We start from the raw sequence: 27,199 nt of genomic DNA, 5'->3' as shown, positions 1-27,199 counted from the left end.
AGTCACATGAGTGGGGAAAAAATCAGTGCAGCAGCTTTTATTCTGCTGTTCACAAGGAAGAACCAAATGAGTGGGAAAATGTTTAGCATCTCAATGATTTCAAAAGACTTAAAGATCAGGTTCTTTTTCAGAGTTTAGGTGCACCTCAAACTGCTTGTACACACACTCACCTGCTCTTATTCTGCTCCTCTTTTTGTGAACAGGATAGAAATTCTCCTAAAAGACCTATCGCTCCCTCCCTGTTTCTGTTGCATGTTTTATCTGTTGATATTCTTTATTCTCCCCCAGGAATATCTTTCATTGACTTAGCCAGCGTCTTTCTTATTCATATATATGCTTGCTCTTCAACAAAGACTATTGCTTTTAATCTACCTTACAAGAAATGTTGCTGTATTCATCTTAAGTATAGAACAAGGTCCCTGAACCACTCAGTATTTCGCTATTATAAAATACACCATTTGGTCAGCAAGTATATTTTCTGTCCATTAGTTGTGTTTGACTACTTAGATTGGCACCTTGAGGCTTAAACCGTGTCATTCTTTGTATCTGCTCAGTACTAAGCACAGTCAGTGCATGGCTTATTAAAAAAAAAAAAAAAAAAAAAAAAAAAAAGCATCACTCTTGTGCTTTCCCTGAGAAATCAGAAGAAATAGTACCACTTGCCTTTTTGGATCCATTGAACAACTTCAGTGCTGTCAATTTTGAGGGCTCTGTGTCCTCAAAAGTAAGAGCAACCTTTCTGCAGCAACACAGATTGGTCACAGGTGCTTACTGGCAACTCTGGGTTGCAAGCTACAGGTTGTGCTAATCAATTTTTTACCTTATCTTGAGATATAAACAGAGAATACTCCGTAAACTCATAGGTATTTCCTACTTGTGTATAAAAATATGGACAAAGCTGAAGCTGTAACAGCTTAGCAGAAAGTACTGGGAAAAGCCATTGCTACTTTAGTAAATAACTAGCAAAAATTGTACTAAAAGCCACTGCTGATACAAGATGAGGCATCTGGAAGTGGCATGTGTGCCTAGTCCTGCTGGGACTTGACTCTCCTAACTTGCTGCTGAAAGCATGGTCACAACAGGGCTTACACCACCACTTCTAAAGTTGGTGGGCTGGAGCACATTTCATATAGCATCCGCCTCCAGCTCGTGTTCTTGCGCCAGTAAGCCAGTATGCAGTGCTCCTGCCCCTACTTTCCATGGGACTGTCACCACACAAGTGCTTCTGGTGGGGCTTGTGCCGCCAGAAAGCTGTGAGCTTTTTGAGACCCTCTAGAGAAGTGTTTCTTGCCAGACTTTGTGCTGACAGGACATCCCAGAGCTCATGGGTGTGCAAGGGAGACGTTCAAATGCCTCAGTAAAGACTGTGCTTTTTGTCATGGGTATATTTCTGGTTGATTGTTCTTTTCTCCTCCATCCAAAGCTGTTCTGGTGTGAAATGCAGCCTTGCAGAAGTAAAAGCCCATGGTGTCTCCTGGGCTGAGCTCCCCTCCTGTTGTCCTTACACTGTGGTCAGATCTAGCGGCTGTTTGTGCCTCCAAGCAGCTTCTTGTGCCTCCTGTTGGGTGGCAGACACCCTGAGCCTTGCATGGGGGTGGCAGGACTGCCCCAAGGCGATAGCTCCTTAGATGGTGACTCCCTGCACATCTCCTTCCGAGCTAGGGCTGGTGTTGGGCCTCCAGAGCTGCAGGCTGGGTTGCATCCAATATGTGCCTGGTTGCACCTTGTTGCAAGCGGTCTTTGATTTCCAAAGTTTTTTATGACCCTGGCCTTCTTTCAGCTACTGTGCTGCTCACACTAAGTCCGGTGTTTTAGTTTTTCCAGAGTTTTTTTTCTGCATGGGTTTTAGAAGGTTCAGCATTTTCTTGTTCCCTGCTCCCAACCCAGCCACCCACCCTGGGAAGCCAAGAGATGAGGAGTATCTGGTGTGGCTTTTTCTGGCCCTCTCATGCCATTCCTGAAAGCATTCCTGGGTGTGCTCCACAAGCCACTTCTGCTCCACTCCTTTTTTTTGGAGTTTTCTTGAGGTGGTCCCAAGCCCTTCCAGCAGCTGCCTTGCTCTTGGTGAGCTGCTGTCTTCTGAGCCAGCTTTTGCCTGTCAGTGTCTCTGTCACTGATGTCAGGCTAAAGCATTTTACATTGTGTTTGTCACAGGCAGCGAATACATATGTGGTCATTGACAGTAGCTCAGCAGAAACACAATAACTTGTTAAGCCACAGTAACTCAATCGTGTGTCTGAGCTCTGAGCTGCAGCTGGAAGGAGCTGCTGGGGCTGTTAACCCTTCTGTGGCTGTTGCACTCCGGCCTTGTGCAGCTTTTCATGCAGTAATACATGCACAGTCAGCATATGGGATTTGTGTGGGTACGTCAGGTAGGAAGGTTGAAAGTAGATGAGGGCATTTACTTGATTTATAGTGCTGGGGGTGTGCTACCGAGTATTACATGAGGTGTCGATAAATGTTTTCAAAATACTGTGTCCCACTTTCAGAAGTATGTGAGGCATATTAGATGTCTTCATTTAACTCATTTTCAAATCATGCAACATGTTTTGAAAATGTTGCCTATGGTTTTATTGAGCTTATATATTTTATCAAAGTACTTTTTTCTACTGACATGATTTGCTGTAGAGAAAGGTTCTAGCAATAGCTAGTGGGTCTTGAAAGTGACAGAAAAGATGAAGATAGGATATGTGTTGGATGCTGTTGAGGAAAAGGTAGGTCACAGGAAATAGAAAGGGCATTGCTTGATGCAGCACTTCTGTTGCTTGTTCTCAGACTGCTGGTGTGCAAAGGTTGTGTTTTTACAGAGACACAGCTAAGGGAAGTTGATGTAGTTGTCATGCAGTGATTTAACTGGAGAGCGTGGTGTTCAGGTGGCGGAAGAGAGCAAGCAGGACTGATATGGGATACCCAAAAGGAAATATATTTAACTTCCCTTCATTCTGAGAGGCTTTTTTTTCCCCTTCCCTCATCAGGAAGTTTGTAGAAACTTCAGTGCTACACTAAATTGTTCAGATGGTGACCTGTGCCTCTCCTCATCTCTGGTTTCACTGCCAGCATCGTGGTGCTGAGTGACATTTTATCTTTTGTCACAAGTTTGCACCAGTTGTTTAACCAGACCCATCCTGTGCTTCAAGTCTTGGACTCTCTTGTAATTACTGTTTGTTCATAATAACTGTAAGCTGGTTGCTATGATAATTGTGTTGATTTTGAATGATTTTCTTTGTGTTTTTGTGGTGGGAAATAAAGATAGTGCTTTTTCAGATGGGAAGAAGTGCAGAGGAAGATGCAGAAATGTAAAACCAATACACTGGGATGCAGCAGAAGTAACCTTCTTAGTAGGGTTGACAGAGCGTTGTAGGAGAGAGAGAAGAAATGCAACATTTATTTTTTCTATATCTCAGTAAAGGATTCCTGTGCACCAACTGGGATGTGCTGCAGAAAAAATGATTGCTTTAAAACTGGGTGAAAACATGATGCTGAAATACAGTGAGCGTATTTAAAACTTCAGAAAAATGCAAAGCAATTTCCAAGGTGAAAAATGTAAGAGAAGGCCTGGAAATCCAGGTAAATAGAGAGAAGGAAAGAATAATCAGTCATCTGGCAGTTTGTTTCTATATATTTGAACATTTGGATTGAAGTGAAAAAGAGATCACAGAGCAAACTTTATAGATTCGTATGGAAGGGTAGAAAAGAAACACAAAATATTAATGCAGTTGTAATAGCTGTGCTGAAAAGATGAAACATTGATCATGAAAAATTTGACATAACCTGGTATTGGCTGGTCAGTATAATATAGAATGGAAATAATTGTTCTTGAGCAGGTTTGGCTTACAATAGTGGAAGCAATTGGAGGTTGCATTCAGAAGAAGTAGAAGAAGGTAGACTTATTTACAGGAACAAAAGAAAATTGTGGTGACCTAATTCCAGCTTTTGTTGTGCAGAATATACCATTATTGATAGCAGAACAAATTACTCTCGCTGTCAGACATGAAAGCAAAAATCATGTGATGCTGCTGTGCTGCGCACACTTTTGTTTTCAGATAGGTCTTAAGTACCTAGGGGACAGGTGATGTATTGGTCCAAAGAATGTTATGTCTCCTCATTTCTGAGAAACTGTTGGGACTCTTCTTGTGAATGTGTGCCGTGCCTTCCGCACTGGCATGTGAGAAGACTGTTCCTTCTCACACGCCATGTGAGAAGGAAAACACTCCTGGCGCAACTTTAGCCCATTCCCCCTCGTCCTGTCACCAGGCACATGGGAGAACAGACCAACCCCCACCTCACTACAGCCTCCCTTGAGGTACCTATAGAGAGCGATAAGGTCGCCCCTGAGCCTCCTCTTCTCCAGGCTGAACAAGCCCAGCTCCCTCAGCCGCTCCTCGTAGGACTTGTTCTCCAGGCCCTTCACCAGCTTCGTCGCCCTTCTCTGGACTCGCTCAAGCACCTCCATGTCCTTCTTGTAGTGAGGGGCCCAAAACTGAACACAGTACTCGAGGTGCGGCCTCACCAGAGCCGAGTACAGGGGGACAATCACTTCCCTAGCCCTGCTGGCCACACTGCTTCTTATGCAAGCCAGGATGCTGTTGGCCTTCTTGGCCACCTGAGCACACTGCTGGCTCATGTTCAGCTGACTATCAACCAATACTCCCAGGTTCTTCTCTGCCTGGCAGCTCTCCAACCATTCCTCTCCCAGCCTGTAGCTCTGCTTGGGGTTACTGCGCCCCAGGTGCAGGACCCGGCACTTGGCCTTGTTGAACTTCATGCAGTTGACCTCAGCCCATCGGTGCAGCCTATCCAGATTCTCCTGCAGAGCCTTCCTACCCTCAAGCAGATCGACACACGCACCTAACTTGGTGTCATCTGCGAACTTACTGAGGGTGCACTCAATGCCCTCGTCCAGATCATCAATGAAGATATTAAAGAGGACTGGCCCCAATACCAAGCCCTGGGGGACGCCACTAGTGACTGGCCTCCAACTGGACTTGACTCCATTCACCACGACTCTTTGGGCCCGGCTATCCAGCCAGTTTCTAACCCAATGAAGCGTGCGCCAGTCCAAGCCAAGAGCAGCCAGTTTCTTGAGGAGAATGCTGTGGGAAACGGTGTCAAAAGCCTTGCTGAAATCAAGGTAGGCCACATCCAGAGTCTTTCCTTCATCCACCAAGCATGTCACTTTGTCATAGAAGGGAGATCAGGTTCATCAAGCAGGACCTGCCTTTCATAAACCCGTGCTGACTGGGCCTGATCACGTGCTTGCCCTGTAAGTGCTGCGTGATGACACTCAAGATAATCTGCTCCATGAGCTTCCCTGGAAGAAGATTCAAATAATCTTTTTCAAACTTCATCTGAAAGGCAGAAACAATCTCAAAGTGCCTTGTGAATTTTAGTAGGTGAAGAGCAGGATAATGAGAAGCAAGGACAGCTACCAGCCAGACAGAGTTATTGAGGAGTGCAGGAGCTAACGGTTATTTGTGTGAATTTTTTAAACAAAAATAGATAGATTTTTACATTTCTGATGTAATCCCATGTGGGACATGTAAAATATTAATCCTTCTGCAAGAGGGTTTCTCTTGAAGTCTCTTTATGTGTAAAAGATAGAAATCAGCAATGTAGACCTCCCTCCCTGCTTCACTGATGTCTGAGGCCATATTTGCAGTGAGAATCCACCCCCATCATAGCACAATGAGTGCTCTTGGTGAAGAGCTACCTGGAAAATTTGTTTTTTGCACAAATGTCCCAGGTGATAACTTTGCCACAGATTCCTTTATGTGAATGATGAATGTGGTTTTTTTTGCACATGGGCAGACTGGTTTTCTCCACAAAACTCCGCTGTATAATCTCTCTTTTATCTTTATTCACAAGTCCTTGGAGGATAAAGGCTTCTGCATGCTTTCAGCTGCTCTTTAATTATTACTAATTTGCTAGCGATGGTTTGTGGTTTAGATGGAAATGAATGATGACCACTACTTTTTAGCTTGTTGTCATATATAGCTCCTCCATGATGACTTTTCTCCCCATACTGTTGTCCATTGTTTTATGAAGAAAAGCATGACCGTTACCAAGGTCTATACCACTGTCACTATTAGTTTTACCAAGAATAAGCTGCACATCCCATCATTCTGTGAATTCCATTAAATTCTCACCATCTCAAGAAGTCCTCAGCCAGATGAGCCAGAGCAATTGGCAGTAAAATGGGAGAAGATACACCTTAATAACTGAATTTATCACACATTGATGCCAGGCTGTGCCCTCCATAAGATTCTCCTGAAAAATTTCCCTTGTGGATAAAGCAAGCGTTGTGCAGAATCTGCTACAACTTCAAGATACTGGCATAGCCTGTGTGAGTTTGTACTTGGTGCTAGCACCTGTCATGACCTGAACCATCATTCAAATGCACAACAGGGAGTGCGTGTGGCATTGAAACATGAAGTGAAAGAGAAGTAGGGTGAAGGGTATGGAAGGAGGAGGAGATTGTACAGAGTAGAGAAACTCCAGGAAGAAAAAAGGAGGAATTCTTAGGAAGCCTAAGTGTAGAAACCTGAGAGGTGTCAAGGATACACTTGGATTAGAGTTTATTTCTTCTAATTGACCTTTAATCTCTAAGAATAATGCAGTAGATTACATTTAGGCTTTGTGAGACCTTTTAATGAAAAAATAAGAAAAATAAAAGAAAATGAACTAACTGGGCTGGAATCAAGAACTTGAAGAAAAGCAGAAATGGTGTATTAGGAAAATATTACTCTCTCTCCTCTTAGTCCTTATAAGAAAGTATTTCGAGAGAAAAAAGGTGATGTGCTCCACTGAGGAAACATGGAGTGGAGAACAGACATCTCCTCTGTCAATGGCCTTGTATCGTATCATATGCAGGCTCATCCCACTGTAAAGTATGCCTACATTTTAAGCATTAAAAACTTGCCCTTTTAGTTGGCACCCTCGCTAGATACGTCCTCACATGAATAAGGGAGAGGTCTAACTGAAAAGCCTGCATGGTGCACATTAATGTACTCAGACGTATGTGGAGAAAAGCATGTTGTTCTCATTAGAATTATTTGTGAAGCTATAAATCATTTGAAAATTAATAAACATTTATTTTGATGATACAATTCTAATGGAACAAAATAAGTGGCATGAATCTCATTCTCCACTTAATAGCAGCTGTCTGCCAGACTGGATCATCAGCACCAAGCTCCTGATGGGCTCTTCTCTTCTTTCAAGGAACTGTTTTCTCCATGTCCATTCAAAACTCTTGAAAACATCTTCATTTTTCACTCTGCAGAGTCCTGAGGCTTAACTGAGGGAACCAGGTCTGCTTACACCCTTTGTACTTACTCTTCTTTGGTACAAATTATACTATTCCTTCTGTGCTGATGCTATACTTCAGATACAGTAAACAATGAATGTTGGCTTCTTCTGTCAATCACTGCATTTCTGTATCTGTCTTCCATTCTTCATTTTTTCATCCATGCTTCATTATTTTCTCTAAATGCTATTTACTGCATACTGTGATCAGCATTCTGCTTGATCCATCTCACGGCATTTAATTATGCTGTGTTGAAGAGTAGCTGAGCAGTTAGTAGAAGTTGCATGTGCCTTGCTATAGGTTGTTGTTTTTTTTTTCCTTCAGCATGAATGTTGAATCATTGAATATCAGCTGAGTTTTAAATTTACCTGAATATGTTTTACTATTCCAAAGAGATTACACAATGGCCCTGATTAGCAGCAGCATTTTGTAATACCACTTAAGGCTTTATCACAGTGGAGTACTGCCAGTAATAGTCTTTAATTCACTTATATGCACCAATTCATCTCTGTCAGGTTTCTATTAATTTCTTTGCTGTTTTACTTTTTCCCTATCCTGTATATAGTGAGGCGTGATTTCCCCATCTATTCAGCCAAAATAAAATTAAAAAAATTAAATCTTCAGCAAATGAACTGTGGTCCTTTAATGGAGAGATGGCAGAGTTGTCTTAAATCAATGTTCACATTTAATCCACTTTTCAAAAGTTAGCTTATTTATAAGAATCTGTGTGGGTCAACTGTACAAGGGACAGTAATCATTTTATTGGCTACTTTAGATTAAATGTTTCAGGACTGGGTGAGGTATATTAACCACAAAGTGGAGAGCAGCTGTAGAATTAAAACCATATGTATGCACAGATATGCATATACACCTCTAAAAAGCCACTATATTCAGCATTGTGTTTTTTTCACCAGAACGATGACCACCTTGGTTACAAAGGTGATTTCCAGAGACAAATGTGTGCACCATTTTGTTTCATCTGGCACCAGTTCACTGCGTAGTGGAAGATCTAAACAGTTGGATTTGGAGCTGGTGCTCCAAATTTACATGATGAATCAGTGTCTGTGGTTGCTGTTGAAGCAGATCCAACTGCATATTTGTTCTTTGTTTTTCATTGTTAGGATTGGTGCAAAGCATCAGGAGTTACGGCAAAAGCAACTGAGAGGCCTGCTTGATTATTCCACTAGTCCTGGAGGACCTGACATTGATGATGATGAGGTGGATCCAAATTATGCTAGAGTGAATCACTTCCGAGAGGCGTATCCAGCAGCGAGCATTTACAGGCCATCATCACCAGCAGTAGCAGAAACCTTTGTGTATCCACGTGATTCTGCTTCAGCACCAATGGAGAGGGAGCACTTGGAAGGATTGTATGCAAAAATAAACAAGCAGCACTACCCACAGACTCCTGGTGACAGGTAACATTGCCACCTGGCATTAGAAACAATAATAGCTTGGCAGAGGGGAGATTGGGGCTGGGCAGGGAGGCTGTTCAGATGCCCCAGGCACCTGTATTTACTGACTTAGAAAGCCATGGATTTCCTCTTAAAACTGTAATTTGCTCTAGCAATGCCCCTAAAGCATCTGAGCAAGACAGCAGTCAAACAGAAATCATTAAAGAAAAGTCCATATTTCACAAACAGAATGAATGAACTGACTTCAGTCCAATTTCTCCCCTGCTGAGAGAGTGCTTTTCCCTTTTTCACTCGGGAAAAGTTCTTAAACTGCAGCAAAAATAATCTCTGGTTTCAGATCCCTTTCGATCTTGCTGATCATCAAATGCCTATTAGTAACAGGTTTTGTATGATAACATGATATATTGCATATGTTTATAGTTTAGTTTTTCCCAGCTGTGTGATATTATGCACTTTCAATTAGGCTGGGGAGAGGACTGGGAATCATGGCATTTTTATGCAGACTGTGAAGTGTGGCTTCACAAGACTGATTGCCTTTCACAGCCTTTCCAATAACCAAGTGGGAAGGAAAGAGCAATTTTTAATCCTTACTGTCAAGGTTCCAGGTTGATAGCACCAAAGAAAGATGGTCAAGTTTTTCCCTGGGTTAAAAAGAAAACAAATTCTGTTGAAGTGATGATTACCCACCAATATGATGGTTTTAAAACTGGATGCTTCTGGAATTTGGGGCTAAAGGAACATAAGTCTTCATTAGTATCACAGTGTTAATGTATTGATGCTGGGTTTTTCAAACCATTATCTGAGTGTGTAGGCATTATAGAGAGGTGCATGTGAAAAGAAGATCTGACAGAGAAAGACATTGGGGACTTGAGGAATTGTTTATGCTTTGAGTTCATGCCCACGTATGGGTAGTGTCTCCCTGTAGCCTCAGTCTCTTCTGTGTGATACCACACTTGTTAATTTTGGAGAAATACACGAGCACAGATACAGGAGTGTTTTCAGTTTGTGGCATCACAGTGCCTTAAAAATGTGTACTGAGTCCTTGTTATAAATAGTAATGAAATACTTCTGACATAAATCTAAGTGCCTAGCAAGGAATTGGCCGAGTATCTCTCTTTTTCACCTAAATACAGTATGGGAGAGATCTTTCCAAACATAATGGCATTGCTAATTCTCTTCTTCTGTATTGTTAACTCTTCCCCTACTGCATAAGGGTGAAGTGGGTGAAATTAGAAGCAGTGATTGAAGCTTTTTGCCATCTAAAGTGTTTTGCTTTCCTAGAAAAGGCTTGAGGTGATTGTTACTGAAGTCGCATGAACATCTGTATATAGTGAAGGGATCTGAAACCAAGTTCACGCTAGCTCGGAAACCCAGAGCTGAGAATTACCATCAGGAGGGAGTCCAAATTCAGATTCACGGATTTTTCAAAAATAAGTATATACAGATGTAACTCAGCATGGGAGTAAGACGTTGTCATAAAGGTTGCTTCATAATATCAGTTTTAACAGAGACTTTATAGCTTAACATTTTAAACATGTCATCAGTTTTGAAGTGTGGTTTAAACATTGTTTTTCCATGCAGCCATGAAGAAATGCCCTAGTCTCTCCCTCTGGCCTCTTTTGTTTGATTGCTTATGTTGTGGCTGTAACTACACTGAATGAACTCTTGACTTGGTATGTGGACATGATCGCAATCCCAACCAAGTCTGGATACAGTGTTGGGGTCCTGGGTTTTACAGTGTATTTATCTGTAATTGCATGTCCTGCCATGATAATTCAGTGAAAAACTAAACAAGAAAAAAAAAAAGTTACCTAATGTCTGACCTGTGATCAGAAGTCATGCTGAGAGGCTGTTCCATCTGTTTTGGTTCTGTACTGAAAGACAAACAGTCCACAACAACTTTGCTTTGTTGAATTTCTGAGGCTTGTAGATAGTGTTTAGCCAGATTAGGAAAAAATAGGAAATATGGGATTCTTATTAGGCTGCCTTTGTTCTTTTTTTAAATCTTTATTTCCTTTGTCTCAGAGACAAAAAGGTTGTTGTTACTCACCAGCAGAAATGTGCCAAACCTGAATAATTTGATGTGAATTTATGCAGTGTGTTGTGAGGTCTCAGCCAGCAGTTGTTGAATGTAGTGGCAACTACACGCAAGGAAATCTTTCTGTGCTAGAGGGAGAGTATTGAAAGGAGAAAAGAGATGTGGAAAGAAAAATCTCTGGGTAACATGTTAATTACAAAAACAAATCTGCTTTCAAGGGTCAAGTATGAAAACTGCCTTGTCTGCCTCAGAATGATGGGAAAGGGTTATAATGGATGCTTATTAACCAAACCAAAGTTATTTTGCATTTGCAGGGTTGAACATTTATCAATGCATTTGTCATGTAATAGCTCATGTTTTGGTCCTGCTAACGCATGCATGCTCTCTCAAAGTTTTGCTATTAATTTTACTTTAGATGGATGGCTTTTTCTCCTGCCTCTGACTCTCCACTTGTAATGTGGTGTGTGGAGATTTGATCAGTGACTAGAGTAAATGCAGCTTGGGGTAGAAGGGGGATTTGAACACAGAGAGAATACTTTATTGCATTTTGGTCTGGAAATTCGTTATGTGTCATTATGATAGAGAATTAAAACTCATTATTTGAAACGGTAAGTTCACTTTTATTTTATTTTTGCAGAAGAATGCATTAGCATAATAAATGGCTTGTAGAATTAGAGGCCATTTGTAAAGAAAGAAGCTTTGTGGTCAGATATGTGCCAATCACCACTCACATACTTACCCACCTTCCCTTTTCTCATCACGAGTCCATTGAGTGTCCCCAGTTTATTCTTCTCAGTAGATTCCCAGTTTAAACTGAGAATCTCCCACAGAGATCCCACTATTGCAGAAAACAAAAGCCTGCAAGTGTATGAAGAATGTTCCTTTAATCATTCTGAAGTATGTCTGCTGCCTCCAAGCACTGCTGCGTAGGGCACACGCAGACCTGGTTCACACTGCTCTTTGCATACTAACATTCCTTTACCTACAATTGCATCTGGCATCTCAGGGATTTTTTTGCGTTGGTTTATTTTGTGGGGTTTGCTTTGTCTTATTTTCAACTGTTGTGTAACGTTCTTCTGCACTGCTTCACAATCGTTGATTTTAATTCCAACGATTACTATATTCGGTGAAATAGATTTAATTTTTTTGTGTATATTTTACTGAAAGCTTTGGGATTCTTAACTAAGAGAGGTGCTATATAAATGTAAATTGTCCTTATTAATGAATATAGCGAAATCATTAGCATGATCAGTGTATTCTGTGAATGTTAAGTTAAAGATGGTTAAAAAAAAGCTAGCAAAATCACACATTTCATTGTAAATCAAGCATTTTTCTGTTTATTTGTAATTAGACACAATTTTCTGTAATGCAAATGCCATCCTAGAGGATGGCGCAGCCTGCACAGGCACCTTGTGCAGCTGGGGAACTCGTGGATCTCTGCTGGAGACGCTGTACGTTTCCTCAGCCTGCAGCAGAGGCTTTGCGGTCTGTGGCCCATATGTTCCCGAAATGAGTGGTAAGTCACATTTCTGAGTTTAGTTATCAAGGCTGTACCATGACAGTGCTAAGTTGCACCATGGCAGAGCCTAGGTGTCAGACCAAAGCCAAAAGAGCATATGTAAAACACTTTTATCACTTAAATGTCAGGCATGTCACATGTTGTAACCCTTTCTCACGTTTTGAATAAGCAATTTCCTCTTTTTTCCTCCCTCGAACATGGTGCTGTCAAGTTTATCCAAACACTCTGAGCACATCTCCTGAAAGGTTCTAGAGACATGCTCAACTTATTTGCTCAGCCCAGAACTATGAAACATTTAAAGTCTGATGCCAAACTCTTTGCCAAGTATAATTCTTCATTTATTTATGTGTCTTATCTTGGGGAATTTCAAAGTGCTGGTCTGACAAAAACGAATACAGTTTTCCTTTGTTTAGCAAGAATACATTCAGAGCTGTATCTTGTTGCAGATTTAAGAAAAAAAAAAAAAAAAAAAAAGAAAGAAAAGAAAGAAAGAAATCACTGTTTTATTGCATAGGAGTAGAGTCCAAAGCCCTAGTCTGTTCCAGCTCTCGTTTTTTGGAGATGCTATGTTGGGTCCCACTGTAGAAGATATTATGTGGAAGATCTTATCTCCGTATGGAAGATTGTACAGTGTTAATTAATTAATCAAAAAAAAAATGATCTTCCTTATTTCAGAATTAAAATTTCCTCATGGAAAATTTCTTCCACTCTTCTAGCAAAATGCAAAATTGTAAATGAGGAAAACTATCCCTCTGCACAGCCCAACCTGTGCCCCTCACATGCCACCCTCAGAACCGGTCGGAGGCACGGGGGAGAGGCAAGACACACTGAGCAGTCTGTCCCCTGCCCTGGAGAGGATCAAAGACAAATAGTGGTGTGTGGATCCTGAGAAACTAAATGGTAATCATAAGCTGTGTGTAAACTTGAGAGGAAAGTGAAAAGGATCCACAGTTTTGAAATACAACAAATGGAGAATTTTTGTTCTAAAAAGCAGGCTAAATGCTCATCTTTTGGGCAGGTGTATAGGTAGCTCTGGCCCTGTTCAAAGTAAGCAAGGCCTTAGGAATCCAGAGCTGCACAGAAAAGGCTTTGTTCCAAAAGTGTAAGTTTGGGTTGTCCAGGTACATCACTTGGCCCTCAGCCTGACACTGAAGGGTTTTTTTGTCAGTACAGGGCACCATGGTCATTGCCTAATGTCCATCTACAGCACCTTCTATCACTGAATGGAAAAAGCAATTCACTGCTAGAGGGGTGGGGGGTCTTTTACTTAGGAAAGGTTACTCTTTAAGGTGGATGTTGTAGAGGCAAGATAGAAGTGGAATGAGGCTCTGTGTTGTAGAGGAACAGAAATGGGATGAGGCTCTGAATGTACTGATAGCACTCAAGAAAAACGACAGTCCAGGTAAAGTTCAAAGCGCTTTTTCCCAGGAAAGATCCCTCACCCAGATCCTTCTGCTGTTGGGACCTCAGCCCTGTTGTTCACTTCTTATGGACACCCCAGATTTCACAGAAATCAGGTGACCCTGAGCATTTTAAAGCACATCTAAACAGAAGGACATTGTCAAACTTGAACCAGAGCAGAGCTGCTACTGCCGTGTAATGTGTGCATGGTTGTTTGAGGCCATGCATTCTTCAGCAGAAATAAATTCTGTCAGGAATAGTCACAAATCTGCCTACATGCATCCTGCCTGCTAGGGTTTGCATTTGGATCACCTCACTTATTGACAGATGTGTAAAATTTTATATACTGCACTCCCACAACTCCCTTGTGACTCCTGCTGCAGATGCTGGTGAGCCTGAGCTTTGGCAGCTGTGTTAAGCATTCATATGCATTCAGGTTTTTTTCCCCTCCAGCCCTGTCCTTTCTTATGTGATATATTATTGCATGGAATTATTTTACATTAATTCTGCCTATTTGTTGGTAATGTCCCATTCTTTCTGTTGTTTCTGTTGTTGGATGCAAATGCAAAAGATAGATCCCTGGAGAAAGAGCAGGTCTGTTACTGGAAGATGAGACCATACCAGAGGATACAGAGTGAAATGCAGATGGTGTTGTCAGCCTCTTAAATGTACAAATAAAGACAAAATGAGATCGTCCATACAGCTGGAATGAAATCATATGGCCTTGCATGTGTTACTGCCATAGCGTATTTCCTACTGTGAGCAAGAGATGCTAAATTCTGCCTCATGCAGGATGTTGTTTGACCAAAAGCTCATACTTGCTTCTTTAATCAGCAGTAGAATAATGTGTGTACGTATTAACTTCTCTCTGTGCCCCCTTTTTTTTTTTTTTTTCAACAAAATGCCATTTAATTTTAAATGCTAATATGTGTCTTGTTAATGAAGAAGCCAGAATTGACTATAAGGTTGGTAAGCTCCAAGGAACAGTGAGGAAGATCATTACACTTCTGCTCGTAGATAGCTATTTGCGAACCAGCTGATAATGTGCAAAATTAAGATTTTGTAAGTGGCATTTTAAATGAATGGTTAATGGCTGAAGATTAATTAAACAGTCAGAGTTGTTCAAAAGAGAAGCTGTTAAAATCTTGTTTATAGGCCAGTCACTTGCATACTTAAAGTGCAAACCTTAATGGCATGTGGTATTTCCATTTAGCAGGCAAGAAGTGTAACTAGGATATTTTTCTTGAACAAGGAAACCTACCTTACTGGATATACTGTATAGATAGATGGATGTAACATTGTGTGCTCTGTTTTCCTCCTAATTAATAGTTGTCTGGTAGCAGTATAGGCAGTGAAATGCAAAATCCTCTGGGATTTCGGTAATCCTAAATAAAATTGCTAAATCTTATTTTAATTAAAGTTTAAGGGACATGGTTAAATGTGATGTGGTTCTGTTTTCCCACTACTCTCCAAATAGCCTGTTCTACTTCATACACTTCGGGGTTTTCAAAGTGCCCAGCTTTTCATTGCTCCAGGTTGTTTTCTGTCAGAATGAGTCTCCTCAGACCCATCATTAGCCTTGCAGAGTTGCTTCAGCTAAGGGAAGAAAAAAAAAAAAGTATGTTTTCAGTCAGGTTTATTCTGTACTGCAACTCGGGTTAAATGATGAATGTTAACGTAGTCCCATTTCCCTGACTGAAGAGAAACAACAAGCAGAAGGTCCGTATGTTGCTCACTATTCGGAGGCTTGTTCTTCCAACACGTTGTGATCCAAGAAACTGTTTTTCTTATGTTTTCCCCTTCTCAGCCCGGTTCCCAACTCCTTTTGTTAACTCTCTGCTGGTTTTCCCCTAGCTTCCTGACATAGTTGTTTTGGCTTACCATCTTCTAGCTTCTGGATAAGTAAGAATTTCCAAAGAAAGCCCTGATGACTTAGCCTTGTGCAAGCTTTGCTGTGTAGCCCGGTGTGAGGTGAATTTACATTGCTAACCTCAGGGAACTCGCATTCTGTCCAGAACTGTGAGTTTCAAAAAAAAAAAAAAAATCCTTTTCCATGGTATTTTTTGAGCTCCTACTCAAATGTAGAAAGAAATGTGCAAAGTGAAAGAAAAAGGTTCTTTCACTGCAGCGATAGTCTTTGCCTAGTAAAACTGATCAGTAGATGAGGGTATGGGATTTAGTCTGTGCATATCGTGTCTTTCCTTGGAGGTGGAAGAGTACTGAGAGTCTTCAGGTGACATCCCACAAGTTCTCATATTTTCTGAAAGTAAGCAGTCAATAATAGGGGATGATGTCCACAGGGGACATCACAGACCCACCAGCATTGCCAGGTTAAATAGCCAGCAGGAACAGTGCAGTAGTTTGGGGGGCTTTCCAGCATGACTGCTCATGTCCAGGCATAGTGCTTAAACCTGTATGGTGTTCACACAGCTCAACTCTGTAAGGGAAGCCTTACAATGGAAAGTGTAGTGATCTGTAGGCATCCATAAAAATTGTAGGGAATTCTTAATGTTTTCTGAGTAGAATATTTATTCTCTGATTTTCCTGCAGTCCCAGTTTAGTTAGAGTTTACACTGGCAGATCTTTAAGATTTTTCTGCTAATCTTAATTCTTTTGTTTCAGTGAAGTGACTTAGCTCTCAAGTTATAAAAGATGTAACAGGGCTGTGGCTCTGACCTCAGAATGAGTCAATGGGAACCTACTTGTGGGAGGTTTGAGGATCTAATAGCAGAATAAACCAGCTGCTCCTAACAGAGTCCAGGACCTTGCTCCTTGCTTGTGTCAAGATGCTACTGCCGAAAGGTTACCCAAGGACTTAGTAAGCAGCGTTGCTGGCAGCAAGTACAGACAGAAGCATGAACTGCCTTTTGGTCAGCAGAAAACTAAGAATTGATGTTGTTTGAAAAGCTGAAAATCACTCAATATTGTGCTAGCAAAAATATTGGGAGAACTGAAGAGATGTGATGGAAATGGCTTAATAGGCAACAGGATGCAGAATAAAAAGAGAATAATTGTGATTACTGTCTGACAGCTGTGCAAAGCATGCAGTCGATGACAATCTCTAAAACATCCTATTTTTCAATACGTGATCACAAACAAGTCCAGTGGTAGAGACAGCAACTCGAGGGGTCAGAGCAAGCCAAGAAATAGTTTGTTTGTCAGCTCAAGCCTTCTGATGTAGTTAGGTTGGTACATACTCTGCACCTCTGTGACTGACTGACTGTCCTTATATCCCTGAAAGGAGCCCTGGCACCATATGGAGTTCACACGTACAGTGGCTGAGGAACAGTCTCTCTGGCAGGCCATGCAGCTACAGATCATTTGTTGACATTGATCAAGGTATCTGTATTGATTCTGGGATGGTCTAAGAGAATTGTGACTATTTTGTGGAGAGTGGTGTTAGACTGTCATAGAAAATGAAACAAGTAACTTGCCTTCAACTAGATTGTGGCCTGCATCTGAAGGAAAGTGAGGTCTTTCATTAGGACAAAGGAACATGAGAAAATGATGTTGCTTCAGATAACCACACTGGTTATCTTTTTTATCACTACCTTGTCCATGATGCCTGGAGGCCATTTTTTAAAAAGCAGTGGAGAGCAATTGCATGAAAGATTTTATACTCTTCAGTTGCCTGCAAAATAGGTAGCTGCCTTCATTTATTTATTTATTTATTTTATCAAATCAAGCTGAAGGAGAGAAAAAGAAAAAAACACTTATAATAAAGATGATGATGAAAGAGGATTGAGTATGAAATACTGTTAGAAAGCGCTAAAAATCAAATAGCTTGAACATACCTGTAAAGCAATAAATGTCCTCTTAATTTGTTTTCCCCCCTTCTTGGTCCAGTTCCTTCAGTGGCAGTCGGTCAGTGTGACATTGCATCCGTGTCGCACTCCTCTGAATCTGCTGTGGGAGATTGCTAGCCCCTTCCCTCCAGTGATTTGGCAGTCGTGAGGAGAAAGAAGCAAGTGTCAGATAGTGTTCTAACATTTCAAACAACATCTTATCGTTCAGTCTCTGATGACCTATATTTGTGGTTTAATTTCTTCACTCACTTAAAATTTTAATCTTAAATATTTTTTTTTTCTGCCTAATAGTATCTTAGAGGCATTTCTTCTGAAACCACTATTAACTAGAATCCATCCTTCAGCTCTGGAGTTTATCTGTTGTAAACACTTCTGCCCTTAGGCTTTGATGTCTACTTAGTCCTGGATATGGTTATTACCTTGTAAATGGGAATCAACTGCAAACGATCATTACGGTATTTACATAAAATGCATGGAAAACAATTACTGTGAGACCAGCCTGTAAGTTAAAGCACGGGACATGGTTCCAGTGGAAGTGCTGTGCATGGTCTAGCAGTAGAAAAGTAAGCAAACGCACCTTCAGAGGGATGCAAACAGGTTAAAGCGTGTTCTGTCGGGGGGAAGGAGGGTGCAACTATCTTCTGTGTCAGAGTTGACATAATGCTAAATTGGCTGAAAGACTGCTTTAATTGAGCACTTGCTTGCCCTAAGTGCACTGGTAACCAGGGGACCTGGATTGCTTCAGCGCTGCTCTCAGGTAATGATAGAGGAGGCCTTCTGCAGCTCGTCCCTGCTTTGCAGGTCAGCAGGCACTTCTAGCAAGACAGCGAGGTGTGAGCTGGCGGAGGAGCATTAGGGAGCAGCAGCAAAGTAGCAATAAACCTGTTCCTAATCGTTATGGATTGTTAGTACACAGATTACAAGCAAACAGTCTGCAGTCCATCCTTCACCTGAATAAGGTGCTATTTTCTTCCTTTGACATTTTCTGCTGTCCCTCATTTAAAAAAAAAAAAAAAAAAAGCAGGAGGCGGTTATATGGTGCAGCTGTGTACAATGGCAATGTTAAAACAGTGGCTGATGTAAAGGGGACTGGGGGGAAGGGATTGATCTTTTCCTCCTTTTCTCTGTAAATACCACTGTCTGCATCAGTGTTGATACTTTGACCTCTTTGCTACAGAGCTTGAAAAGTCTCTTGCACTTAGAGACATGTCCTGGCTCCAGAACCGAACAGGCAGAAGTCTAACTCTCTGTCTTTGAGCGTTTCTGCAAATAGATTATCAATCTAAATATGATAAGTGCTCAAGTATTCCTCCCCAAATTTAAACTCATTAGCCTAAATACTGGTATTTCTTACATGTCTGTGTGGCTTCAGAAATGATTAACAGTATTCCTTCATACCTTTTAGTCTTTTATCTGCATTCTGCCCACTATCTCATTACTATTAGCTATGGCAAATACATCAAATGGCTGAGCAGCTTCATTGTTCTGATGTTTTTCTTTTAAAGACCGCAGTGCATAGATACATGTTAATTTCCCTTTTGTATTAAAACCTGCCTCTGAGGAATAAGATTGCCAGTATTCAGGTTTTGGCCAGTAAAAATACTGAGGTCTAATATTTTCTGAATGCTTTGTCTCAGTTCATGTTTTTAGTAGTGCAGTGCATTTGTAGCAGAGGTCTGCTTTTCTGTAAGCAAAAACCTCAAATTACTGTCCCCTGAATTTAGGAAAATGATTTTAATACGCTTTCTAAGTGTTTTCTTTATTTCTGGAGTTAAGAGATGATACATTTAGACACCTGCTCTTGCAAGTGGGTGGAAATTGAAAATCATGCCAAGAAAAATGCTGTTTCGCAGAAAAGTTTCAAAATATGCATTGTTTAGTGTGTGACATAGAAGAGATTATGTAAGGTTTGTGGGCCCTTTTTTAGGAAGAAATCACTCTCGAAGGTCTGTAGCTTTTCTGCTAGCAATACTTACTGCTTACATCTGAAAAGCACTGTATGAACTACTGTTTTCCCCATCAACTTTGAAAGATGTCTAGGAGGCTCTGGGCACTGAGTCAGCACACTTCTCTTCCACTTTTACACCAGAACTGTGGTTGTGCTCAAGTAACAGCAGAGGATCCCAACCACTCCACTAATAAAACATGTCTCTTTGATCAGTTGTCAGGAGACAACTGATCGGTTTATAGGTAACAAATGTGAATTTGTGCTTACTGGGAAGAAATGTAACTGCTTCTGCATTTACATACATACCTACATAAATTTGGTGGCACATGCTTCATTGCTATAGCTGTTGGAAGTAACACGTGGTAGTCACTGTATATGATAGGATAGCAGCAGTTGCCACAATGCATAAAAGGGATACAAGAACAAATGAAATCATTAATGCTTTTCTATCGTATTCTTTCTTATTTCCAATAAGATACCATGCCTGGTACTTAATGGGGCATATCTTTGAAAAAATCAGCAGGTATGATGTTCTGGAAAACATGAAAACCTGCAACCTTGTCTTAGAGGCCAAAGTATTATTTTTTATTTGACATTTTTTTTAAGTACAAATTGTGTCATTGTCACTGTTACATAAGCTAAAAATTGTAAATTTATGTTTCACAATCTGAAAAGCAAAAGATAGCATGTGGATTTGAATCTGCTGTTCAGAAAGAAGACTGATGTGCAAGTCCTCTTTCCATCAAAGTGGCAACATTTCACTTGATTGAGGTGGAAAATCAGAACTGATTCCCATGCCTGGTTCTACCTGAAAGAATGATGAAGTGATGTTTTCTTTTCTGTTTTATACTTATTAGTTTCACAGCCAGATTACTGTAACTTGAGCTTTTTTGCCATACTTCTGCATGACTGTTTTTGTTAACCACTTTTATTACCTTTTAGCCTGGTTTTTGCATCATGCTATTGACAAAATGAGTTTTACATTTTTTTTACCCCAAAGTTTAGAGCATAGAATACAGAAGAAATCCATACAAAAAAAAAGTCTGAAACATTAATTGGACTAGACTACAGCATTTAAAGTAACCTATTCTATCGTCCATTTACCTCCCACATGAAATGAAAACTCTATTTTGATCTGAACTGTCACAGATAATTTCTGCACATAAAACACATCCAGAGACAGCTTTCAAATGGAGTTGTCACTTCTTATTTAGCAGGCTGGGGACTCTCTATTGTTGTCAAACGCTCTTTGCAAAAGCATCACTAACACACTGATATGCACAGTTGTATGTAAGAGGAGGAATGGTTGCACAGCCTCCATGAAACAGAAAATTGTATCTAGGTGCTAGAATCCTCTGCAGCTGAACTTACCTACACCTTAGGAGAAAATCCTTTTAGGCTATTTTTAAGAAGATTTTCATACTATGAGCCGGTGTTGGGAGGGGTTGTGTTTTTAGTATAGTGAGGTTTTAGTGTGAATAGTCATGATTAACATTTAAAAGCTACTAACCATTGTTCTGTTATTTTCCCTGACCTCTGTGGGACCAGAAGTTTGGCTCTAATCTCTTCACAAATTTCAGAAATTCTTCAGCACGTGCAGTGGGAATATCTCTGACTGAGTACAGAGCTGCTGCCTCAGAGTGCATTGCAGCCAGCATGCTGAGGCAGGGCTGTAGTGCGCTGTTTTCCAGACTGCTCTTCTGCTGGTGGCCAGTGTGGCCCTCTGATGGGGTTGGCTGGAAAACCCAGCTATGCCATCGTAGATGACAACAGCTTAGAGGTAGAAGAATAATATTATTGTTCTTTCTGTTCTTACAACATTGTTTGTCCTGAACCATGATGGATTTTCTCAAAAGAAATTTGCCTCCTGGCCTCAGTTGTATTCTGAGAGGTTTATATTATTGGAATATGCAGTTAAATAGCAGTAATTTAAGACTTTATTTATCTCTCAGGGTCACAAAGTAGACTGGTCCTGCACCAGGATTAAGGGGAAAGAATTTGGTTAGTGTGATGAGTTGTCCTTTTTTGCTGTCTCCAGAGCAGGACTGAAAAGCTTGCACCACTCTTTTCGTTGTGGTAAAGCACAAATTGCCAGAGTGCTCTTCCCACCTAATCCTGCAACCACAACATAGATAGACTATCTGATGATCTGTCTGATAGGCATGACTTTGCCAAATCCAGACATATACTTGGGAGTGAAATACAGAGACTGAGGGCCTTGCATTTTCTCTATTGGCCCAAGTCCTGCAGGTGCCTTCTGTCCTGCAGTGGGGGGTGCTGAGGAGTCGGACTGGAGGGACTGAAGAGAGAAGCTTCCTGTTGCAAAGCGGGATCTACAGAAACACAAACTAAAAGCTAGAGCACAAATACAGCTGGTCAAAGCCCAGTGCCTGTTTTAAGGACCATATCTTCTGTACTGAAGTGAGATACAGGTTGGAAACTACATTCTGGTTTCTAAGCTGCGTGCCCGCAGATCTGAGGGGGTCTTGCTCGGGGTAGGCCTCAAAGCCTCCCGTGGCGAGGGACGTGATGGCGAGTGGCTTTCTCTGTTCTGCTTTCCCTGGCAAATGTATTGTATTCATGAATCAATTTTAATTGCTATCCCACGGGGAGCAGTGAATTAGATGGGAAAAAGGGTAATTTTGTGTAGTAATGGAGAGCATGCTTAAATGTAGAAAAATGAGGGAAAGAAAAATCTTATGGGCACTGTGGCTATGTCAGTGATAATGCGCCTCCATGGGGATTGCAAACAATGGCCAGTGCAGGAAAAATACAGCAGATAAAAGCAATCTCTCCTCCTGCTCCCAAATGTTGGTAGGCCACCTTGCTTTCCTCTCTGCAGGTGGGAAAGGTGTACAGAGCTGGGCTGGATACAAGATATCCTCCTTGCTCCCTCCTTGCTCCAGGAATAGCAGCTGGGATCCCCTTTTGGGCTCAGGTGACATGCTTATAAAGCTATGGATAGAGAAGTGGACGGATATTTTTCCTTCGCTGGCAATAGCAACTTTGGAGGCTGCATTCTCACAGGTATTCTGCATACACTTCTCTTCTTTCAGTTACCTTGCGCCGAAGTTGCTTTGTGTGTTCGTGTGGTAGCTCTGTCAAGTTGTTAGCTCTTTTAAGTCAGAATGCTAGTATACTGTTTATAGTGACTTCTTACAGAAGTGAAACTCAAAAACTAAAATTGTCTTTGCAGCCTGTATGGTTGTGATATATCTGCCACCTTCCTCAAATGCTAAGTACCACTGCCAGGCATCTTGCTGACCAGTGTTGTTTCCATATTGTCTTGTGTTCCCCCACCTGCCTTTACTGTTTCCGTAATTTCTGTTGAGGGGGAACAGAGCTTTCCTTTTATTTTGCATCTGTGCAGGGCCTGTTGCACGGAGAGCCCTGTCTCTGACTGGGGCATTGCAGGGGTGTTTTGTCTGCAAGTATCCCAAAGGTGGTCTTGACAGATTTGAGGCCATCCCAAAAGTATGCAGAGATAAGGAGGATGCCTGTCAGAAGCTGGAGCGAGGCCACTCCAGCCTACAGCATTTAGCCTGGAGCTCACTGCAGATTTTGGGAAGGTCTTGTACCCTCATGTGTTTGCCTGACCTTTTAGAGGCAGACGTGTGCCTGTTTCCCTCGTGCTCCAAACCAGCCAGCTAATGGCCTGCTCCAATCCAAAGAGAACGTGCTTAGGTTAATGTTGATGTGTCCTGCTGAGAGCGCAGTACCATCCAAAAGAACTTCAAAGCCTGTTTTTCTGCAGGTCTGCCTTCAAAACACTATGCAAATATGTCCTGCAGCAATGCCAATTACTGACTCCTGGGAATATATCTCAGCAATGGTCACGCCCTCGTTTCAAAGGCAATATATGGGGCCATTATGTGAGCAAATACAGTGCATGTCAGTGAAAATCCATTGATGATGATGAATTTTGGTTGCTGTTGACTGCAGCCAGATACAGGATGGTGAGTAAGGGGTAAAACATTAACCCTTGAGCTCTGTTTTTTTGTTGGTGGTGGTTGTGGTTTTTTTTCTGTGAACAGGTCAGGGTTTCATAAGAGCTCAAGGAAAATACCAAAAAAAAAAAAAAAAAAAAAAAAGCTGGAGATAAGTCTTAGGAAAGAAACAAAAACGAAAGAGGCAAGGAAAGCAAAAAGAATTACCAAAAAGAAAAAAAAAAAATCCACCTTGGGGAGAAAAAGTCAAATGAAAAGATTTTTAAAAGAGAAGAAATTAAGAAATGGTAAGAAAAGATTTTAAAAATATGAACAGTGCCAGGAGCTTCTTTGCAGAAGGTTTGTGTAGAGGAGAGTTAATTCAGGTTTGAAAAAGTCCAAGAGTTCTAGGGAAAGCTGAGTTGTTTGATTATTTTGAAGCCTTCAAAGAGAAACATTACAGGGAAACTGTAGAAGAAAGTACACTGCTAGAGTTACTCTTGATCTGCTGTAGGGTGTGTGTGTTTGTGTTTGAAAACACTGTCATGACACTAAAACAATAGTGACCTGATTTTGATTGATAAATTGCGTTAACCTATATGAATCTGAAACATTTCAAGATTTTATTTTAGTCTCTTCATTTTCGTAAGTTACTTCTGTTCAGATAATATGATACTGCTAGTGTGTCCCCTTCCAATAAAAAATGTAGAGTTACAGAGACATGTTGTCTGTAGATCAAGGTGCTATAAAATTTCCCTTCATTATTACAAATATCCTTTGGTGAAAATACAGGCAGCTCCAGCTCCTCTCATTTCCATAAGTTGTTGTGGCTGCGATGTTTTGTATACTGACAGTGGAAACAGTGCCAGAACCAGCACAGGAATTGAATTGCAAAATATGGATGGATGGTGTTTTCCCTGCGTGCTCCCCTGGTTGATGGCACCAAACAAAGGAGTCTCCCTTGCTAACACACTCCGCCAATACCTGTGGTGAGCTGCAGGCTCCCGGCATACCGAGAGCAGGAGCTGCAGGAGGAGTCCAGCCCTGCCTTGCCCTGCAGCACCTCCCCGGTGAGAGGAACCTTTGCCAGGGCCCCCTGAGAGCTTATTGCAGGGGTGACCCCAGGCCATGTCCTCAGCATCCACGAGGGGTTGTTTTCTGTATTGATTGTGTTACAGAAGAGAGGCTGTGGAAGAAGAGCTTTGTTTCCTCATTCTTGACTCAGAAAGCATTTACCATTAACCACTGTCCCTTCCCCCTCCTCTCCCAGACCTTTGCTTCAATATTCACTTGTCAGCCTGGGCCTTGTTCCCCAGGGTGAGATTTCTCCCCGTTCCATAATGAGGAACAGGACCTCCGGCTGCTTCTATGAGTTGCCACCAAAACTGACGTTACAGCTGGGCCCGGCAGCAAGGATGGCAACGTGCAATAGGAACCATCCCACATGAGATTTAGATTAACTGCTCTTCCGTTTGGTTCTTGTAATGCTTCAGCAGCATGATCTGATTTGCTGTATTCACATAATCCATCATTAATTGTCTGACTTCGGAAACTAGGTTCTTCTGTAGCGGGTGGAGAGGTGGGCTCCCCTGCGTTCAGAGCGGAGCCTCACGTTCTCAGCTGCAGCTATTTTACTTCATTTATCTGTTTTTCCGCTTTCAGTGTGGTTTATTTTTTCAAGCATTCTGGCAGGAGGAGATGGGACAACAGCAATGCTTCCGTGAGAAATGTTACCGTGGAGGCTTACTTAGGCATAGAGGGAACTGCACAGTAGCCGCTGGCTGCAGACCTCTGGTTTTGGTGGCGATAGAGGAGAGGAGGAGCGGGTGTTGCGGCAGCATGCACTGACTGTCTCCTCCTCCCCTCTGAGGAAGCTGCTGCTGTCACTGCTCAGAGGATGCTTGTGAGGGACAGCTCTTGCACCCACGTGGCTCCATCCATAGTTTCAGCGACGGGAACAGGCTTCATGTTCTCAGCTCTCTCCTTTGGCCCAGCAGCGCAGGAGAGCAGGCAGGAGCGGCTCTCAGGAGCCAGGCTTGTTTCTGGGGCTTGTGGCAGAGAGCAGGGGCAAAGAGTTGTACAGAGGCCGGGCAGCCCACCTGCCTCCATCCCCCTGCACAAGAGGTGCAGCAGCTCTGCACCCCCTCCCTCCCCAGTCCTGGGCCTTCACTAATTGTCTCCCACAGCCTTAAAACTTCTCGTTATTTCCTGCCCTTTTGCCATTCCCCTCACCCAAGTCTTCTGAAAGCTCCACTGCCTCCCCCTGAAACCTGCTCTATCGTTGCTGAATTGCATTTTACCACCCCACGAATGAGAGCAAAATAAACTACTTTATCCTCCATCATTTGAGCAGCAAAATGCAATTTGCTGGTGTTGCTGCAGATCTTTGAGCCAGCTCTGGTCTGGAGACTTTTATCACTTTGCAATCTAATCTGCTGAATACCTCATGCGTTGGAAGAAAATGTGTTTTTTTTAAAGACAAAAAAGGCTGTGTATTTAGCATGCGCAAGCCCATATGTCCTCATATTTCTCTGTATGTATGTACGTGCATCTATATAAATAAAAAATACATATAACACTTTGAAAGTCCACACCTAACTTGCTAATGTCAGCCGTGGTTGATAGACAGCTAAGTCAGACTCTTTTTATAGTCCATTTCTAAAATGAAACCATAAATTTTAAAGCCAGGCTTCATCATTGCAGAGAAAAAGCTTTTGCAGTCTATTGATGAAATATAACATTTGATAGGATTTATGAGGCCCAGATTCGGGAGGATCATTTGCAGAGCACTTAAAGCTGCTTTTTCCTGCCCTTTGCCTTCCCTCCTCCCAAACACACATACCAAAAAAAATCCATTAGTAATGAAAAATTATTAAGGAAGATTTTTCTTGATTCCATACAAATGTCAATTTGAGAGAGAAAAAGAGGCAGAAAACAGTTGCAGGAGGTTCTACAGTAGAGAGATCTCAGTAGAGCCAGGCTGATTGTATGAGAGGAATACTAACTTTTGCTAATAAACACACAGCGTGACTCTTTGCCGTAATGCAGTCATCTGTAATGTGTGCCTACATATTTTTAATAGCACTAGATGGATTTTATTTTTTGATCAGATAGAGATACTCACAAACCAGTCACAGAAAGTTAAAAATAAAAACGATACCCAGCTTCTTGGTATCTTGATAAAGTTTCCTTCTGTCTTGTATTACCAGAGTGATAATTTCAGAGGAAAAACATCTTCTGTAACTTGCGATCACAGTATCTGTCAAATGGTAGGAAATGAAGAAAACTGCCAGACAGTGTCAGATTTATTAACAGCTCTAAGAAAACCAAAATTAATGCATTTTCTCGTCTTTGATGGGTTGAAATGTCCATGTGCTGTACTTATCTTAATGGACAAGTGAAGGAAGTAGCACTCATCAATTAAGCCGCTCATTAAGCTGACTACAGCTTAATCTGGAGCACATGCAGGAGTGCTGCGAGCTCACCAGGCTGTGCCTCGGAGGTGGCTGTGGTGTGGTGGTTGTTGGGAGCGCTCACACCTTGGGAGCAAACCTGCTTTGTGCTGCCTTCGGGACCGGGAAGCAGGACTCGGTGCCAGGCATGAGCAGTGCTGGCGGGCGGGCTGGGGGTCAGTCATACAGCCCCCTACTGCTCCACTTGCCACAGGAGCTGCAGGCCTGACTTCCACTAGAAAAACATGTTTCTGTCTGCTAATAACCAGGCTTCAACCATTTGGGTTGAAAATGCCTATGTAGGAGGTGTGCTGAAGCCGAATTTCTCTGGAACATGATGACAGCTGTTTTGGGGGGCTGGGAGGGAGGAGGCAAGGGGTTGGTTTGTCTG

General features: G+C 41.8%; 1 protein-coding gene across 5 annotated transcripts in view; it reads left to right on the top strand.

Moving 5' to 3' along the window:
- Positions 1-27,199, top strand: part of PARD3B (par-3 family cell polarity regulator beta) — a 397,678-nt gene that overhangs the window by 311,318 nt on the left and 59,161 nt on the right. For all 5 annotated transcript variants that reach the window (XR_014618549.1, XM_084288820.1, XM_084288819.1 and 2 more), the window contains one exon: positions 8,425-8,721. Coding sequence is in view for 4 of the 5 variants with exons in the window: in XM_084288820.1 (XP_084144946.1) it covers positions 8,425-8,721 (297 nt within the window). In the remaining variant the exon portion in view is untranslated. The remainder of the gene's footprint in view (positions 1-8,424; positions 8,722-27,199) is intronic.

This window comes from Netta rufina (genome assembly GCF_964035555.1).
Source record: "Netta rufina genome assembly, chromosome: 6".
Taxonomy (NCBI): Eukaryota; Metazoa; Chordata; class Aves; order Anseriformes; family Anatidae; genus Netta; species Netta rufina.
The sequence above is the reverse complement of the archived record's forward strand: the minus strand, read 5'-3'. Positions and strand labels throughout refer to the sequence as shown.